The sequence below is a fragment of the Phaeodactylum tricornutum genome, chromosome 26, assembly GCF_000150955.2.
Source record: "Phaeodactylum tricornutum CCAP 1055/1 chromosome 26, whole genome shotgun sequence".
Taxonomy (NCBI): domain Eukaryota; phylum Bacillariophyta; class Bacillariophyceae; order Surirellales; family Neidiaceae; genus Phaeodactylum; species Phaeodactylum tricornutum.
The window spans coordinates 60,114-76,793 of NC_011694.1; the positions used below are offsets into that span (position 1 = coordinate 60,114).

The 16,680-nt window shown below is 48.6% G+C and overlaps 6 protein-coding genes across 6 annotated transcripts; 4 read left to right on the plus strand and 2 right to left on the minus strand.

Moving 5' to 3' along the window:
• Nucleotides 1-711: 711 nt before the first annotated feature.
• On the minus strand, nucleotides 712-2,740 carry PHATRDRAFT_49990 (predicted protein). Its single transcript, XM_002184848.1, has one exon. The coding sequence runs from the start codon at nucleotides 2,551-2,553 to the stop codon at nucleotides 775-777; it is 1,779 nt and encodes a 592-aa protein (XP_002184884.1). The 5' UTR covers nucleotides 2,554-2,740; the 3' UTR covers nucleotides 712-774.
• Nucleotides 2,741-3,147: 407 nt separating this feature from the next.
• PHATRDRAFT_49991 (predicted protein) lies at nucleotides 3,148-4,817 on the plus strand. The gene is made up of 2 exons (XM_002184784.1): nucleotides 3,148-3,880; nucleotides 4,003-4,817. The coding sequence occupies exons 1-2, from the start codon at nucleotides 3,187-3,189 to the stop codon at nucleotides 4,653-4,655; spliced, it is 1,347 nt and encodes a 448-aa protein (XP_002184820.1). The 5' UTR covers nucleotides 3,148-3,186; the 3' UTR covers nucleotides 4,656-4,817.
• Nucleotides 4,818-5,024: 207 nt separating this feature from the next.
• On the plus strand, nucleotides 5,025-6,766 carry PHATRDRAFT_49992 (predicted protein). The gene has a single exon (XM_002184785.1). It carries the CDS (start codon nucleotides 5,136-5,138, stop codon nucleotides 6,369-6,371), a length of 1,236 nt encoding a protein of 411 aa, XP_002184821.1. The 5' UTR covers nucleotides 5,025-5,135; the 3' UTR covers nucleotides 6,372-6,766.
• Nucleotides 6,767-7,742: 976 nt separating this feature from the next.
• On the plus strand, nucleotides 7,743-10,629 carry PHATRDRAFT_49993 (predicted protein). Its single transcript, XM_002184786.1, has 2 exons — nucleotides 7,743-8,512; nucleotides 8,540-10,629. Exons 1-2 carry the CDS (start codon nucleotides 8,054-8,056, stop codon nucleotides 10,349-10,351), a joined length of 2,271 nt encoding a protein of 756 aa, XP_002184822.1. The 5' UTR covers nucleotides 7,743-8,053; the 3' UTR covers nucleotides 10,352-10,629.
• A 1,938-nt stretch (nucleotides 10,630-12,567) lies between these two features.
• PHATRDRAFT_49994 (predicted protein) lies at nucleotides 12,568-13,718 on the plus strand. The gene has a single exon (XM_002184787.1). It carries the CDS (start codon nucleotides 12,976-12,978, stop codon nucleotides 13,336-13,338), a length of 363 nt encoding a protein of 120 aa, XP_002184823.1. The 5' UTR covers nucleotides 12,568-12,975; the 3' UTR covers nucleotides 13,339-13,718.
• Nucleotides 13,719-15,420: 1,702 nt separating this feature from the next.
• Ran2 (predicted protein) lies at nucleotides 15,421-16,484 on the minus strand (the record flags this gene model as incomplete). The annotated part of the gene is made up of 3 exons (XM_002184849.1): nucleotides 15,421-16,068; nucleotides 16,292-16,405; nucleotides 16,482-16,484. 3 exons carry the CDS (start codon nucleotides 16,482-16,484, stop codon nucleotides 15,421-15,423), a joined length of 765 nt encoding a protein of 254 aa, XP_002184885.1.
• Nucleotides 16,485-16,680: the final 196 nt, after the last annotated feature.

Here is a 16,680-nt window from a genome sequence, read left to right on the forward strand (position 1 = left end):
ACGACGCAAATAATTCAATGTAGTCCGGAAATCAAGCTGAATACAAAATGTACGGCCTCGTGGATATCAAATCAATGAACGGACAACCCATTCAGCATTGACAATGCTTACTCACCCACACAGCCTTGACAAAACACCAGACTGCCATGAGTTACTATTCATGTCATGGAGTACTACCTTAGTGCACCATGTGGATAGAAAGCTGTTATAAACAGAATTTTGTACACAGATGTGTGCATTGGTACAAAGAACTTGAAATGTACCAAAGAAACCTCAGGAACTGTTAAATTCTACTTGTTGGCAATGCTCTTCTCAGGTTGGACAGCAAATACAAGGATCTATGCATGAATAGCAGTGCAGATCAAAGAACTTATGAAACATTGATTGAAAATTTAGTGCTTTTGGTTAGTTCTCGTTTCCCAATTCTGCCCATACAGGACACAATCGTCAAAAACGAAGACGACTCGAGACCTCCCTTATGGTCACTGTAAATACACTCCAAAGGTATGAGAACAAGAGTTTGTATAAGGTAAACCTTACCCTCTAGAGAAAAAGTTCAGGTAATTATCCTAACGACCCAAAATGGTGATTATGTGTAATGAAATTTACATTAGGCGACCGAGCGCCTATAGAGTCATCAAGATTCACTGTCGCTTTTAATACTAGTGCTTGATTTACGGATCTTAGTGTTCTATGAACGAAAAGAGACATCTAAGCATACACGCATTATTACTTTATAGAAAGGTAAGTCTACCGTCCTTCAATACAATAAGACTAAGAAACACATTGCTCTGGAGCCATCCCACCCGGACTCTTTCGCGCCGTGGCCTTTCTAACTGAGAAAGACCTTGGTGTATTTCCTTCCTGCAATAGACCATTTTGTGTCCTCGCCAGCAGAGTTGTAACCATTTGCTCGGGACTTCGCGTCTCCCCGTGACGACGCCAGAAGAACCCCGCAGCCAGCGGTTTCTTGCGCTGGAGGGCATCCCGGATTGTCGTTGGGGCAAGACCCAGTTCCTCCTCCGCTTCTTCAACTGATTGGAAAGAACGCAGAACTCGATAGTCGTTGCTTGCACAAAGATCCAACTGCTCAACGGGCACGGCGATTCCAGTCGACTGGGTTTTCCGACATGATGCGGGCGTGCGCCGTTCACCGAAACGACGCCAAAAAAATCCGTTCGCCAGGGGATACTCACGCGAGAGAGCATCACGGATTGTAGTGGGGTTCACATCCTGATCCATTTCCGCTGCTTCAATAGAATTGTACGTTCCCAATACCAAGTCTACGTCAAACCGAATTTCCAGTTGTTCCACTGGAACCAAAATCTTCGCCACTGACATGCCATTGGCATTAAGTCCTCTACAAGGCCCTTGTGTATCTAAAACACGGCGCCAAAAGGACCCACCGGCAAGGGGAGAACTGCGAGAAAGCGCATCGCGTACAGAGGTTGGCCGAAGCCCTCTGGCAATTTCCGCTTCTTCGGCAGAATCAAATTGCTTCAAAACGCGACCGGACCGAACGTCTATTTCTTCAACACCGGACTGATGTGTCCGGTTTTCTGGCGCGGCTCGAAGTGACCCAAACACAAGAGGTTCCGGGATTGTGAACGCTCTACTGGTATGTCTGTCCATCGAAGAGGTTGACCTTGCCCGCCCCCGTGCTGAATGCGCAAAATTTCTCGACTGGAGATTTTCCCGTGGTAGCCTCCACTCCATTCCATTTATAGGTTGAGACGACATGATAACCTTCCGACTGACCGATCCGCGAGCCCAGCCCATTGCCCTCTCCGCGGCTGTAAAGCTAGAGAAGGATTTCTTTTCCCCTGTACTTGCGTTCAGCAGATCAATAAATCGACCACCTGCAGTGACCGCATCTTGCTGCAAATCTGGTTCTGTATGTGGGAAAAGCTCGGTTGTAGATTCGTTGGGTGTCTGTACCTGATCAACGTAACGATAAATTTTGCCATTCACTTCTTTACCAGACTTGATCCAGGCGGAGATGGTGGACGGTAAAACGCCGGCATCCATTGCGGCAATCAATCTCGTCTCCAAAGTGCGAATAACTTTTTGAGTGCCAGCATTGATTACTTCCACACATTTGAAGGGAGTGACGGGTAAACGTATCCATAGGTAGCCTTGACATCGGACTTCTCCTCTCACTCCGTTGGAACTAAATTGCTTCGTCAAGATTCCATGTGATAAGCCACAACTCCTCTCCGCGTCGGCGAAAGATGGGTACGTTTTGAGAAGGTTTCTGCTGCGACTGCATCGCCTTTCCACGGGTTGTCTTAAATATGAGCGAGCATGCGACGCCGCACGATCAGACTTTGGAGGAGAATGTACCTTTTGGGGTTTCTCGGAGCTCGAAGATTTACGTCGAGCACATGCGGATCGCTTCGTTGTGAGCTTGGTCTTTGTTTTTCGCACAGGTAGCTGCACCGAGGATTTACCTGCGCCTCCGTTGGCGCCATTGACGTCAAAGGTAAACAATACGGGAGGGCAACTCGTTCGCTTGGCACGGTTACGATCCGTCCTTCGTAAAGTTTCGTACATGGAAGACAGGACGACTCGAAGCTCTCTTCTTTGCTCTTACAGACCTCGAAGCTCTCTTCTTTGCTCTTACCAACAATACTTCAACGAAAGCGCCGCTGTCACAGTCAATCAAATCAATACAACAACTTTCGGTGATTCGTCGAATCTCCTTGGGGGAGGAAGGCAGGAAGGCAGGTAAGAAAACTTGTATACCTTTGGACTGTGATTTTGGTGGATACCAAAAAAAATATCGTTCTCCCAACTACCACACGGGGCAACATCTGCCGCAGAATAACGCCAAGATCCTGACGTCAGTGGCTTCACTACCGCCGAAAGAGGCTTACTTCTACACTATATGACTTTGAGTTCTGCGGTTTCGATAATTGACCCAATCAGTATTGAAGGTTTTCATTTCCATTAAATTGATTAAAGGGCAAGGGAACGCGAGCCCTTTCGGAATTGGTTTTTGACAAAATTTTGATAAACGCCAGATAATAATCAATAGTGTCCTACAAGTAATGATATCGTGTCGGAGCCACCAAATCCTATTTAGAATAATTTCATGCACAAGAGAAACTCCACCCTTTTGGAGACGGACATTGTTCCTTTTGGCAAGCAAATCGGAATGCTCTAGAGTCTTTCTCAGATCGGACCATGTTGTCAAGGATTCGCAGCCTGTTAGCCTGTTTCATTTTGATGACTGCATTCACGAGCCTTATTTTTACAATCAAAGTGGAACGACAGCGACATTCTGATCTGGCGTCGATTCAGGCGCCGAGGCAAGAAGCGAGACATTCTGTAGGATCACCGTCGTCGAGGGAGAAGCGAAAGTCCCACGAGACCCCAGGGAAAAATACAAACACGGCCTATTCGCAGCGATCAAGAAAAACACGCGAGTCACCACGGCAAGCACACGATCGGACCAGACCAGGATTTGTTCCTCCATTTCGAGAGCAACAGAATACCAAGAACCTTGATCGTCCAGCATTTCACGATTTGCTTGGGCCCAACCGCACCATTGTTGGAGACGTCCAGTTTTTGCTTGATTTTGCGGTTATCGGTTTTGGAAAATGCGGTACCACCACCATGATGAACTGGCTAGCGGATCATTCCGAGGTCCAGTGTTTTAGACAAGAAATCTGGGAGCTAATGTACGGTAACGTGGACACTTTGATTTCGCTACTTTATTTTGATTTGCTTCCCGGTTCGGAGTACAAGCGGGGGTACAAGAATCCGGGCGAAATAACGCAACCTCACATCTTGGCTTCCTTTCGGAGATATTGGCCACGAACGAAGCTGCTTATTGGTGTACGGCATCCCGTGAAGTGGTTCGAGAGTCTCTACAACTGTACGTTATCTTCTTCTAAGAAACGCTAGAACCGTTCCAGGCGGTTCTACCGCTGGTGATGCGTACCCGTGATGGTTGCCTGTACGACAGACATCTGACACTATCTTTCCTACGTTCCGTAGTTCGTGTACAGAACTTGCACCAACAAGGTGACGAGATGCCCCATCCCAACAGACTCATTGGTCGGTGCTCCGTGGGTACGAAAAACACATGCACGGACAAGGGCAACTTTGCCTACAGTTTACTCCGGCTAGGGAAGACGAACAAAAGTGGGCCCCGGATGGCGACACGTCTAGAAGACGGCATTGTGGGCCACTATCGCCGACAATGGTACAATGTTTCGCAAGTTCCGTACATGCCGAATCCGGTGTTTTTATTTGAAGTCTCCCAGTTGGCGGACACGAACGTTACACGAGCAAGCGAATTTCGACGAGACGTGCAAGACTTTTTGGGATTACGGCAGCCCCTACCGGATGTCCCCCACGACCGACCGGGCAAGAACGTCGAGAACGTCACGGAGCAGGCTTACAAGGATGCGCGAAAGATCGACATTTGCAATGACGAATTCAAACCGGTGCGTCGCGATTTGATGCGGGTGGCCCATTCGAATTCCGAATGGCTGCGGACTGTCTTTCTAAAGCACGAATTGGACGTGTCTTTCTCATCCCCCGCGTACTTACACGAGATTTTGGAGTCGTGGAGTCGCGACCCCTGTCGAATCGACGCCGAACTCATTGTGCCGGAAGGAGTATTATCTCTACGCAATCACGCATAAAAAGTTGAAACGGTGCCGATATGTACTCGACTCGCGAGACAATACGTTTGTAATACGCATGACCTGTGTGACTTGGACGGCAACCTCCTACTAGTGACATGAGAAGGAGATCTCACTGTCAGACGATCCAACCCCAAGTGACGGTCCCTTTCAGTGTAGAATAACAAGTAAATCGACCCGGGGTCTGGCATGGTTTCCACGTTCGAAACGGTTTTAACTTCCCTAAGTATTATTTTTCAAAATACAAGTTTTGGATTTGCACAGCTCACAGTTCGTTTGAATCTTCCATTCCAACGGAAGCGACTAATGGTATGGTAACGGCTCTCGACCTCGCTCGACCTCGGCCCTCACCATGACGCGACTGCGTCCCGGACCGCTTGGCCGCCGCCGACGCACACGGCAACCCAGTCAGTGGTGCAGACCCTACTCTTCCGTAGGCTGTAAACGTCCACGATAGCCTAACTCAGCGGAGGTTCGGCAATGGACGCGAAGCTACGACGGACGAGAGGCACAATGCCCAAGCCTCCGGGCCGACAAACGTATCATTCTTCCGTCGTTTGGGGAATGCTGTCCATTCTGGGCCTCGCTTTTTGCTGGGTCAATGCCTTGTATCTTCTTCGTTTGGTAGAACAAACCTCGACTGACCTGCAAGCGTCGGAAGTGATCGTCCACGCAGCAAGGGCGAACGCTAGCGTGTTGTTCGAACCCAACCAACTACCGCACGACCATACATTGATACACCCCGACAAGGCCCCAATCCTGAATCTGTTGCAAGAAGCTGGTCTGGACGTGCGCACCCTGTCGTCCGAAATCGTGGCATCCATCCCGTCCTGGTCACAAGTCACGGCACTGTACGGGCACCAACCCCGCATCTACGGGATGGATCAAGGCGTCTGCGACGCCTTTCAACAATCTTCCAACCCCGCCGAACATTTCTTGGGCGTTGCGGGAACATTCAACACGGGGACAAATCTCTTGGCCGCGCTCTTGATTCAAAATTGCCACCTTCCCGCCCGCATAAAAGTTCACGGCCCTGGATCCCCCGGCATACGGTGGCAGGTGCCTTGGGGTAAGCACACGCCGGTGGACGATGAAGATTTTCGACAACGGCACAAAGCGGCTCACGACCAAGACCTCGAGGCGGACAATGTCTTGGCTGCCGTCGCGATTCGGGATCCCGCCGTCTGGATGGCTTCCATGTGTCGACATCCGTACGCCATGCGATGGCAGCTAACTGCAAGGAAGGATACCAACGGTACCATACACTGTCCACATTTCGTGATGGAGGAAACGGACGGAACCAACCACTCGGTCCCGGTTCATGTGCGGTACTCCAATTTCACTCGGCATTACGAAAGCATGGTCCATCATTGGAACGAATGGTACGGTGCGTACCTCGACGTGTCCTGGCCGAGATTGCTCCTACGATTCGAAGACTTGATTTTCCATCCCAGGCAAGTGACCCAGAAGGTCTGTGAATGCGCCGGTGGCAAACTTAATAGTGGACCATTCCGCTACATGGTGGAGTCGGCCAAAAAGGGCGCAGTTCACGGAACGAAAAAGACTAACTATGTCGACGCCATTGTACGCTACGGAACCTCGAACCATCACTGGAAAGGCATGAGCAGAGCCGACCTTGCTTACGTCAAACAGCATCTTGATCCTAGGCTAATGCAAATCTTTGGCTACTCGTATCCAACCCAACCAGATATGTGACTTCTATTGCTTCACCCCTTTTGGTTGTTCAAACGATTCAACGTGGAGCCATGGGAATGGCAACCACAAAGAAGGAGGAGTGATTGGTATTCTTCCGTTTTTCAATACTTTTTCTACATGAGGTCCAACGGCAGCCCACGCATCAAGCCATGTCGAGTCATCTATGTCCCACAGCGGGGTAGCCCCACGGTACATTACAAGTTGAACCTGCTACCAAGGAGTGTTGCCGGCCAAGAATCTTTCAGCAGTTTCCATTTACGGCTCTGGATCCACATCTAGTAAATGGAGCAAAGTAGGGTGTTGCATCGGTGTCAGGTGTCTCGAAATAAGGTGTCCGTAGTTTTCCATACTGCTACCGGCTGTATGCGAGTGCAAATCTCTCCAAAACAGCCACTCTTCACAAGTACAAAAGTGGATGGGCTTTGAGAAAGCGCTGGATGGATTGGCCGTATTTTGGACGTAGCTTGTCGCATTGGCGAGATCTCGCTGGGCTTCCATGAGATAGGAACCCTCACCATTGCCCAATGGTAGGTGTAGCCCAATCCCTGTGTGGTTTTCAGAGTCTTTGGCTGTCTGGAACTCGTGCAATGCTTGACGACCGCGAAAGTTATACACTTTGTCATATATTCAAAGATCTACATTCTGTATTTGGAATAACATCAAAGAAAGCAGTAAGGATGACACACGCAAAGCACAGAAAGCAGCGCAACAAAGGAGAGCAAAATGCGGTTTTCGAGTCTGCAATTTGTCCGTTGCGTAGTTGAGAGCAAAACAGAGTCTATGTGGGCATGGAAGTTTGCTGATGGATGTATGGTCTTTGGAACGGAAGGGAGCTGTTGGTTTACAGTTTTACTTTTCACATGAGTCGTCGACATGAAGAACGAAAGATGAGCTTTTGCGATTGGCAAGGTGATACCAGGTCCAATACAATACATTATTTTTAATCTTACATTGCAAACTGCTAAGGCTGTGCCAACTTCCCTATCTCGATTGTCATTCTGGTTGGCAGTGAGGTAGACTGCATGAAGCGCTATGTCTGGTCCCTTGTTTTTCACAGGCAGTTAACAGTAGGTGACTGTGAATGACATCTTGGTAATATTTCTTGCGTGAAAAATTCACGTGAAGCGTCTGCAACCTATCCGTTGTACCAGGATTGGTCTATGCAGAAAACCATTACGGAAAACGTCTGCAATCTGTCCACTTGATCATTTTTGTCTGTGCAGATCTCTGACAAATTTCTTTCAGGTTGCTCTCCGAGCGTTCTCAGAATAGTAGCTAGAATGGCTAGAGTGATCTCGCACAATTCTAATCAGGTGTCACTACAGTTTTCTATCCGCTCGTCCAGATCGTGATATGTTTTGACTGTGAGGATGCTGAGCCGCATACCATCGGCAAAAATTCCAATCATGAACTGATGCTACTCTTGTACGATTTTAGTCGCTCAATGCTACAGTTTGGGAGACACAGCTCCTCCTCGATACTCCGTCCTCCCACGGATCACGATGGTACAATGTCGAGTTGCACCACATAAAAAAACGGTTGTATTCTTTACTATTAGGACCAGGCAGGGACCTAGACACGAAGGATCGAAAGTAACCATCCCTTGAGGAAAAACGCAAGAAAGCTCTTTACTACTGTCCGGAGTCAAAGAACGGTCCAATTTGTGCAAGATATTAACTGAAATGAAGGCCTTGATTCGCAAGCGGATTATGTGGAGCAAGAGGACCGCCACGACGGAGCAAAAGGCTTCCGCTTCTCTTTCGTTTGCCTCACTGTCAGCACTCCCTTCGCTGCGAGACAGAAAGGAAGCAACGGTTTCAACCCCCAATACATCAATCGGGAGTGTGGGTGAGGAAGAGGCTTGGACGTCGAAACGATCTTTTCGCTTGTTTGGGCGTAGGAATAAACGCAAGCTGAGCCCTCAGTCTCGTTCTGCCCCATCCAGCATTCCAAGAACAACAAGGAAAATCGAGGCTTTCAGTAACGAGACAAACTCAGTTCACAGTCGATTTCTTTCCCAAATAAGGCGTCGTGCATGTAGCACTTTGAACAACAAGGGCCGGAACGGACTAATAAGCAAAACACATGATCTTCGGGACCCAGGCCAGTGTAAGGCCTTGACGACACCGCGCGAAACTACCGTTCCCGCTACGCATTAATCGCAACAGCGATTGAAATGTAGTCGCGAAATCGACGTCCTGTCCAATTGTACCGGACTGGCTAAAGCATCACAATCCGAGTCAAATTCGTTCTTGCACGAGGCAAGTGCGTTTGACGATGCAGCTAGAGCAGGAGGAGAGGAACTCCTTGTGGACGTGCCAGTGTCGAATGGTTATTCGGTCATGGCTAGTTTGCAACATTTGTACTGTGAATATCTGTGTGGAGGCAGCAATTCCGAAAGAGAGCATAGTTTTGATACGCAGTCCGTGTACGACTTGATTACCTCATATCTTGGTACAGCGCAATCTCAAGAACAACTCTATGCTGGTCGTGCGAAGCGATTGTTAGAAAATCCAGCCGTTCTAGAAAATTTTGAACGTGTTTTTGAGCGACACCTGAAGGCGGGGTTAGCGGCCAAGCTCATGGAAGAAGACGAGGGGGAATTGGAGCAGTCAGGACCGCAATCTAGTCTTGCTGCGCCGTCTCAACTTCCGCAATCCCTACTGCGCTCACGTTTCTTTACTTATAAAGCTGGTTCTAAGCATCACACGCCTCGCCAATCTCTCCGAAAACCCCGCAAGGTTCAGCACCACGTAAGTCTCCACCGCATCAATGCGGTAAACGAGGCGGCGTCATCTGTGACAGCTCCCGTCGCTCAAGCCACCAAGGGGCATCCGGCAACTTGCCATTGTCAAAAGCATACCGCGCCGATCGTCCCACCACAGCTTTGGCCCCAAGGTCAACTTTTGATGCGACCTACACCTGGATCTGGCGTTCGTATCAGAGGCATTCGTTTTGCCAAGGCAACATCGTCGTCGTATTTGTGGCAAGCGTCCGACTATCCGTCTGGTCAATCCCCTGTGACCTGGCCACAAGCTTTGCAGGACCACTGGAAAGAGGCGAACGTGCATATATCTGCAACTGCCATGCCAGAAGGTCATGACGAGCTCCTGCAGCGTCTGCAGTCCTATCGCATGTGCCCAAACTGTATGATCCTTCCCGTGAATAATGGAAATGAGCCCGACGGAGAATCGCTAGTGACAGATTTTGAATCGGACTTATTTGTCGGCACTATGCTGGTCCGGTTACGTCACACACAAGGTACTACACCGGAACCATACAATGATCAGATCGGGTACTTTGCCAATGTGAAACGACGTTACCAAGTGGTGATGCGCGGTCGTTTCAAGCAAAGTATTCCGTGGACACGTTGTGTGGCGGGTTTGGAGCTGACTCGCAAGACGGCGCGTTTGCCCGCAAAATGCGTCGTCAAGGGGGCCATGAAAGTCATAAGCTTCCTTGCGCCACAACTAGATGCGCAATTGGAAGGTTCCCATCCCCATAGTTTGACGCCACTCGGTAGCACGGCGCAATCCCTCAGGGTGCAGCGTAATACGCCATCAAGTATTGAGAATAACTACGATGAATTCGATCTTGAAGCCAAGTTAGAAGAACCAACTCGTGACGAAGAAACTTTGCTAGGAAAAGCAAGTACGGCAAGTAGTACAACGTCACGAGCTCGCTTTCGGAAAAAGGGCTTTGATAAAGTATTTGGGAGCAAGGAGGCAAGTCTGCAAACCAATCCGGAGGACATATATACGTTTGAGTTTCTGCAGCACTTGTTCAACTTTCAGGAGTTTTCCATTGAGCTCAGTTCCCTCTTTGGCAGTATCCATTTGCAGGACTGCCTTGATGGGCAACCACTACAAATAGTGGCGAAGCACAAAGACTCAAACAACACGCGACTATGGAGCTTTGACGTTTGGCACGAGTGTTTGTACCGAGAAGCTGTTGCGTTTGACGAAAGAAATTGCGACTAGTCGTCAATGACCACTACCAAAGAATATTTGTTGGAGATAATGCTACTGACAGTCAGCAGATATACTGCAACAGAAAGATTCAGGAAGGAATAGAATTTGTATTCGCATGCGATAGGCTTTTATAATATACCTTGTGTGTATGGATGTGTAGCTCATGTGACACTTTGGCATGTCATTACACATCACAGACGGTGCATTTGTCGTTTGTCACTACTTTTCTTTGTCAAGGAATCTGTGGGCGTTTGTTTGGTTTAAGTAACATAAACAGGATTGCTACTCTATGAAATACTGCGGGAGCTCTTTCCTTACTTCTATTTTCGTACTTCCTGATCAGAAAACGAGAGGCGGACGGGGTCAGGGACGGCGTCGCGTCGACGGAAGACAGGGTAGGATTGGCAGTGGGTGTCCCAGAAAGAGTGATCACCAAAAGTCCGGTGTTGGGGAATTTTCCTTTTCGTCATTCCGAGGACAGTGCAAACCAGATGGACGAGACGGACTAGCCAGTACAGACAGACAGCCTGCCTGCCTGCCTGCCTGCATGCCTGCCTGCCTTTGATCTGCACTGGCAAGAGCTGTGTAGAAAAACAGGTCTGGGTAATGGCCTAGTTTCAAATGCTTTGGCAATAGCTAACTAACTGTAACATAACTAGCTTTTGAGTTTCCATGGTATTTGTTTTTTGTGTTTTATTACACTTATAACAAAGCTTTGTGCAGTTCCTATCTTGGCAGGCACCCCATGTTCACTGGGTAAACAATGGTCCCTTTCAACCAAGAAGGTTCCACGACTTGCCCTGTACCTTTGGTACTAGAGTGTCGTGGGGAGGATATGGCGCCCCCGTTCGCCCCGGTCTATTATCAGCGGATCTTCGGTTCGCTTAATGACAATCCAATTGGCGGGTCTAACCTCGTCGCCCCGTGGCGGCTGTTCGCTTTACTTTCCCTCCAAATCGGGAGCTTCTCTCTGTGGAGAATACTCGTGTGGCGGGGCTCGCTGGCTCATCTCTACCACTGATTTGTTTCCGATCGGTTTCCGATACGCTGTTCTTTTTGGAAATCACGATCCTTGCTTTGCTTTGCTTGGCAAGGACAAGAAATGCCGTACTGCTGCGAAAGCCATTCATGCCCGACGAGGGGAGCGTGCGTCGTTTGTTTCATGAAGAGGACTAATGCGGGTGAGTACGAACACTGGTAGCCAAGAATCTCTGGGAGATGCACTCGATATGCCAGACGTTGGGAGGTGGCGTCGTTTATTACCGCGAGTGCATCTGTATTCCCTTCATTGATACTCGAACCACCAGCTCTTGTTTGGAGGGCGACAACATGGACGGTGTGCTTTTACGACGGGCCAAGTCTCTCGCTTGTCAATCGACCTTTCTGCCTCAATTGGAGTTGTGAGCAGAAGAAGGAGCGCAGGAAGTGAGTGTGAATTCCCGCTTTTTGGCAATTCGGTGATGGCGTTATCCCGTAGTAAAGTTGTGTTGATTTTGCGTAGAAGCGCATTCGGGCGGAAAGTTTGAGACCGGTTTTGTGTAACAGCAAGTGGGAATCGACCGTTGAGCCTTGTTTGGTGGGGAAGAAAGACAGCGAGTAGGGAGACCGGTTGTGTGTAACGTAACGCAGTGCGGGACTCGACGAAACCGACGACCAGCCAGGAACCCAATGTATAACAGTAACAGTATATTGCTTGCTCCAGCAGAGTTAGTCAGTCCTCTTTGACCTGCTTCGTGCTTTCTACAGTGACGAGCGGAATGGAATGGTTCGATTGACAGTGACCACCAGGAGTGTGAGCAAGTGTACCATACGCGGTACTTGATTGGTAGAAAACTGCAACGTAGTAGAATAACGGGCTAACTTACATTAACTGTAAGCTAGCTAGAATCGTCCAAGTAGAAAACTGCAACGTAGACTAACGGGCTAACTTACATTAACTGTAAGCTAGCTAGAATCGTCCAAGGGGACCCGAAAGGATCCCGTATACCTACTTTCATAGCCGATCAAAGGCGTAGGAAAAACATAAGACGAATACCTAACTTACAGTTAACTGTAAGTAATAGACTTGTCTGGTGGTAGACTGACTTACTGTTAGGGATATGAACCCCATATGTACCGCTTGACGTATGGTAGGGGTTTTCTATTGGGGCGTACAAATTCGCTGTCACAGTCTAGTACTTACATTAGGTATTACAGTTACAGTTAGTCTTATGTTTTTCCTGCGCCTTTGATCGGTCAAGCAGTACATGGGGGGTTGTTAGAAGCCACAGAGGACGAGCGCCTATTGCGTATGCAGGAGCTGGGGGTTTTCTAAGGTCACGGTCAAGGAACGTGATGACGCCTGGTGCAAACTACAGGGACTTACATTAGCGAACGTGAAAGCGAGTTATATATATCTGTTGGCCGCGCTCTTGCTTCAAAATTGCGACCTTCCTTCCGCAAGAAAGGTTTACGGCCCTGCTGGATCACTGGGCATACGATGGCAGGTGCCTTGAGGTAGGCACACGGCAGTGGACGACGAAGATTTCAACAGCGGCTCACGACAAAGACCTCGAGGCCGACAATGTTTTGCTGCCGTCGCGATTCGGGATCCCATCGTCTGGATGGCCTCCATGTGTTGACAACCATACGCCATGAGATGGCAGCCAAGGAAGGATGCCAACGGTACGGCACACTGTCCACATTTCGTGGTGAAGGAAAAGGACGGAACCAACCACTCGGTCCTGTTTCATGTGCGATACTCCAATGTTACTCGGCATTACGAGAGCATGGTCCACCATTGGTGCTCCGTAGACCACACTGCCACAGCACTATTTGAACCTCAACCTCTCTTGTTCGAACTATTCAACATAGTGCTGCAAATGGATATTGAGGAGTTCACACCTTCCGTCTCCCAAGTCTTGGCACAGCTACTAGAGTATCGCCCTAATGGCTTGGATACGGCCTACCAAGCACTCTTTCCCCCGTTGCTGACCCCGGCCGGGTCTTTGGGATAAGCGTGGAAATGTTCGGCGTTGTCATGTCTGATGCAAGCCTACATTCGTAGGCGGCACCAGAGTTGCTGAGACAAGTAAAATCACATATTGGGTGCTTTCCAAAAGCTGATTTCGTCAAGAGCTACAGCGACCAATACATTTGACGTGCTGTTACCAGCGATTCTTCACTTTCCACAAGAAGAAATGGAAACGGGTATTGCTACATTCTTTCAGCTGGTGTCGGCACGGTTGCAAGCGGGCAAAATGCCCAAATATGTCCGGTTTTACACACAGCTCTCTTCATTGGCAAGTGTAACGCGAATGTGTTTTTGAATTATATGAACACAATGCAGAATGGCTTTTCATCGAACTTGTTGGAGCATGTATGGATCCCACGTGTGACGACGGATCCCCCGGTCCAGCGTACGGAAGCCAAAGTGCAAGCTTGTTGTGTGCGCACTAAGCTGCTTTGTCAATACTCAGCCATGTTGAAGGATACCATTGGGCAAGCCATTTGGTCAAAAGTGATCCTTACCACAATCGCTATCCTTACACAGCCATTGTTTAGCGCCATGGAAGAAACAGATTTCGATGAGGAAGAGATCGAAATCGGGTATCACGCCCAATTTTCGCAGCTTATAGTTGCGAGAAATGCCGTAAAAGATCCCTTCCCGGACAAGGCGGACCCTACACTTGGTTTTGCCCAGTCTCTTGATCAAGTTTCGAATGCATATTCGAGATGCATATTGCCCTTGATCCAGCAGGGGCTGAACGGGGCGGACCCAAAGTAGTGCAACTATTGTACATTACATTCTGTCTGTGTGCATCGGATACCTATCCATGAATGCTTCAATTTTGTTCGAGCGCTGCAACTTTCGTCTCGGCAACACGCAATACTATGGGACACGACAAAACAGGAGGGCGAGGTCCCAAGCGCAAGGCCGATGCTTCCGTATCGACAGTAACAGGAGCGCCCAGTCCGAGCTGCCACATCGGAAGCAGCTGCATTGACAACACAAACAAAGCGCGACTTGTTCTGGAGTCTGCTTGTCTCGAAATCGAGTAACCGAAAGAGGAACTCGCATTTCGGATTTGTATTGATTGTGACTGCAAAGGAACGCCAAAACATCCCCTAGCTCGTTTGTTCCCAAGTCTCAACACAATTTTGCACGGAAGGATTGATATGGGGTTACACTCCCGACGCGACAATAGAAGAAACCGGGGGGACAGGCAAACTCGAATGTTCAAAACAAAACCTCTGTCTTCCGTCAAAGCCAAAATAATGTAAGTTAGCTACAATTTACGAACGCTATGAGCGACGGGTTGCTGCTTGAGACGACTTGTCGATGACTCTCTCCAATCCGTTCATCTAGGGGAAGGAACAATTCAGCTGAACATGAACTTAATTTTGAAAGAGACAGTTCAAAGCAGCTCTATCGAAAAGTTAGTCAGAGTCTATGTTCGGCGGCCATATCAAAGAGAGTTCCCGCGACCGCCCCCCACCACCACCACCATCACCACACAAAGACACGACAATATACAATCACCTTCCAAGTCTTGATCAAAACAAGTGGGAGAGAATTTTTTGGCCTTCAGACCCGGAAACCTCCTTGCCACATACCTTTCCCAACCAGAATTTAAGGGCATCTTACGTGGATCAGTGTCCTCTTTGTCTCTGATCAAAGGTAAGCAGTTCGCGTTTGGCATTAATTATGCCGTCGAGACCGGCCGTATACCGCATATGTATACTCCAGGCGAAAAACTCATTTGCCGTCAATCTTTAATTTCCAAATGCCAGAATTAATCGCTCTAAATATTCGGAAACCTGTACCAGTAGTGGTTGGTACATAGCTTCCTTTTATAGTACAGCTGGCAACTGAACAAGAACAGAAATGTTCTGTGGCTGTAGCACGAGACTTTTCGTAAGGCTTGTGGATAGAAACAGGCTCATTTTGTTCATTCGTGAAGTCTTTGGGACTCCATGGATTAATGGACTAGCATGTTCAGTCTAATATAACATCCAAGATTTTTTCTGCCTTGTGGCCAGTAGGATGTGGTGTGCAAGTGAGTGCATGTGCTTATTGTTTACGGTTGCATCTTACATTAGACAGTTTTCTCGTCATCTTCCGGAATAGGGGGGGCGGCGGCGGTCAGCATTTCGGCTTTGCTGTTTTGTGTGGTGACATCATCGATCTGCGTTTCCGGCAGCTGTACGTCATCGATCTGCGTTTCCGGCAGCTGTAGAGCGGGTGCTTCCACAAAGTGCAACTGACTGTCTCCAAGGAGTTGGCGGGCCAAAGACAGAAAGGGTTTTTCACAGTTGTAGTTGGATTTAGCGGAGATTTCGTAGTACTGCATGTTCTTTTTACAGGGGAATATGATTTCATCCGTTTTGTTTCCCGTGAGCACAATGGGAATGTTCATGCAGACGCGCGTGAGATCTTTGTAGTAATTGGGAACACTCTTGTAGGTAACGAGGGAAGTAAGGTCGAACATGATAATGGCGCACTGTCCCTGGATGTAGTACCCGTCGCGAAGTCCACCGAACTTTTCGGTTCCCGCCGTGTCCCAAACATTGAATTTGATAGGTCCGCGGTTGGTGTGGAAAAGTAAGGGATGGACTTCGGCACCGTGTGTTGTCACGAACGTCTTTTCGAATTCGCCCGTCAAATGGCGCTTGACAAAGCTCGTCTTGCCGACGCCGCTGTCGCCAATGAGAACGAGCTTGAATTCGGGAGTTTGGGAGCTTGCCTATTGTATTTGTTTCAGTTCCAGGTAATGGAAGTAAGGCACATTATTTAGTTGACCAAGAGACCATGCAGGAGAAAGGGACACGAAACATTGGTGAGTAAGGGAAGTGTAAGGAAACAGCATCATACAGCAACACTAAAGGCATGAGGTTGACCACGCAAAACCAAGCATCCAGAGCGACGACGCAATCAGACCCCGTCCTTGTTATCGTCCTCGTACACACTAGAGCAGGATTTGATTTGGCAGTAAGCAATGCTTTCGACGAACGCAGTCGGGCATTATTGGCTCCTGAAGGCTTTGGTGGGTTCTTCTTGCCGACGCCGACGACCTTTCTTCCCTACCAACAAATACCCTAGGGCCCCCTAATTTACAGTACGCATATCATGTCGCGTTGAACATACAACGTTACGTACCATGGTGCTGACAGTGAGTGATTTGAATGCGGAACAAAAGAGGCTCCGACGAGTTTGGAAACGAGACGAGAAGAAAAAAGGATGAAGTGATCTGTCTGTAAAAGTACCATAAGCGTAATTTCTTCTGGCAATCCTGCACTCCCTACCTACCGGTATCTATTGGGTGGCGTGCCTGATTTGACTTATTGAATTGAAATAA

Bases quoted from the DNA above. Each gene is read 5' to 3' on its own strand.
- PHATRDRAFT_49990 (XM_002184848.1), bottom strand. From the start codon at position 2,553: ATGTACGAAACTTTACGAAGGACGGATCGTAACCGTGCCAAGCGAACG.
- PHATRDRAFT_49991 (XM_002184784.1), top strand. From the start codon at position 3,187: ATGTTGTCAAGGATTCGCAGCCTGTTAGCCTGTTTCATTTTGATGACT. The intron at 3,881-4,002 runs GTACGTTATCTT...TACGTTCCGTAG, and splicing joins GTTCGAGAGTCTCTACAACT to TTCGTGTACAGAACTTGCAC.
- PHATRDRAFT_49992 (XM_002184785.1), top strand. From the start codon at position 5,136: ATGGACGCGAAGCTACGACGGACGAGAGGCACAATGCCCAAGCCTCCG.
- PHATRDRAFT_49993 (XM_002184786.1), top strand. From the start codon at position 8,054: ATGAAGGCCTTGATTCGCAAGCGGATTATGTGGAGCAAGAGGACCGCC. The intron at 8,513-8,539 runs GTTCCCGCTACG...TAATCGCAACAG, and splicing joins CGACACCGCGCGAAACTACC to CGATTGAAATGTAGTCGCGA.
- PHATRDRAFT_49994 (XM_002184787.1), top strand. From the start codon at position 12,976: ATGAGATGGCAGCCAAGGAAGGATGCCAACGGTACGGCACACTGTCCA.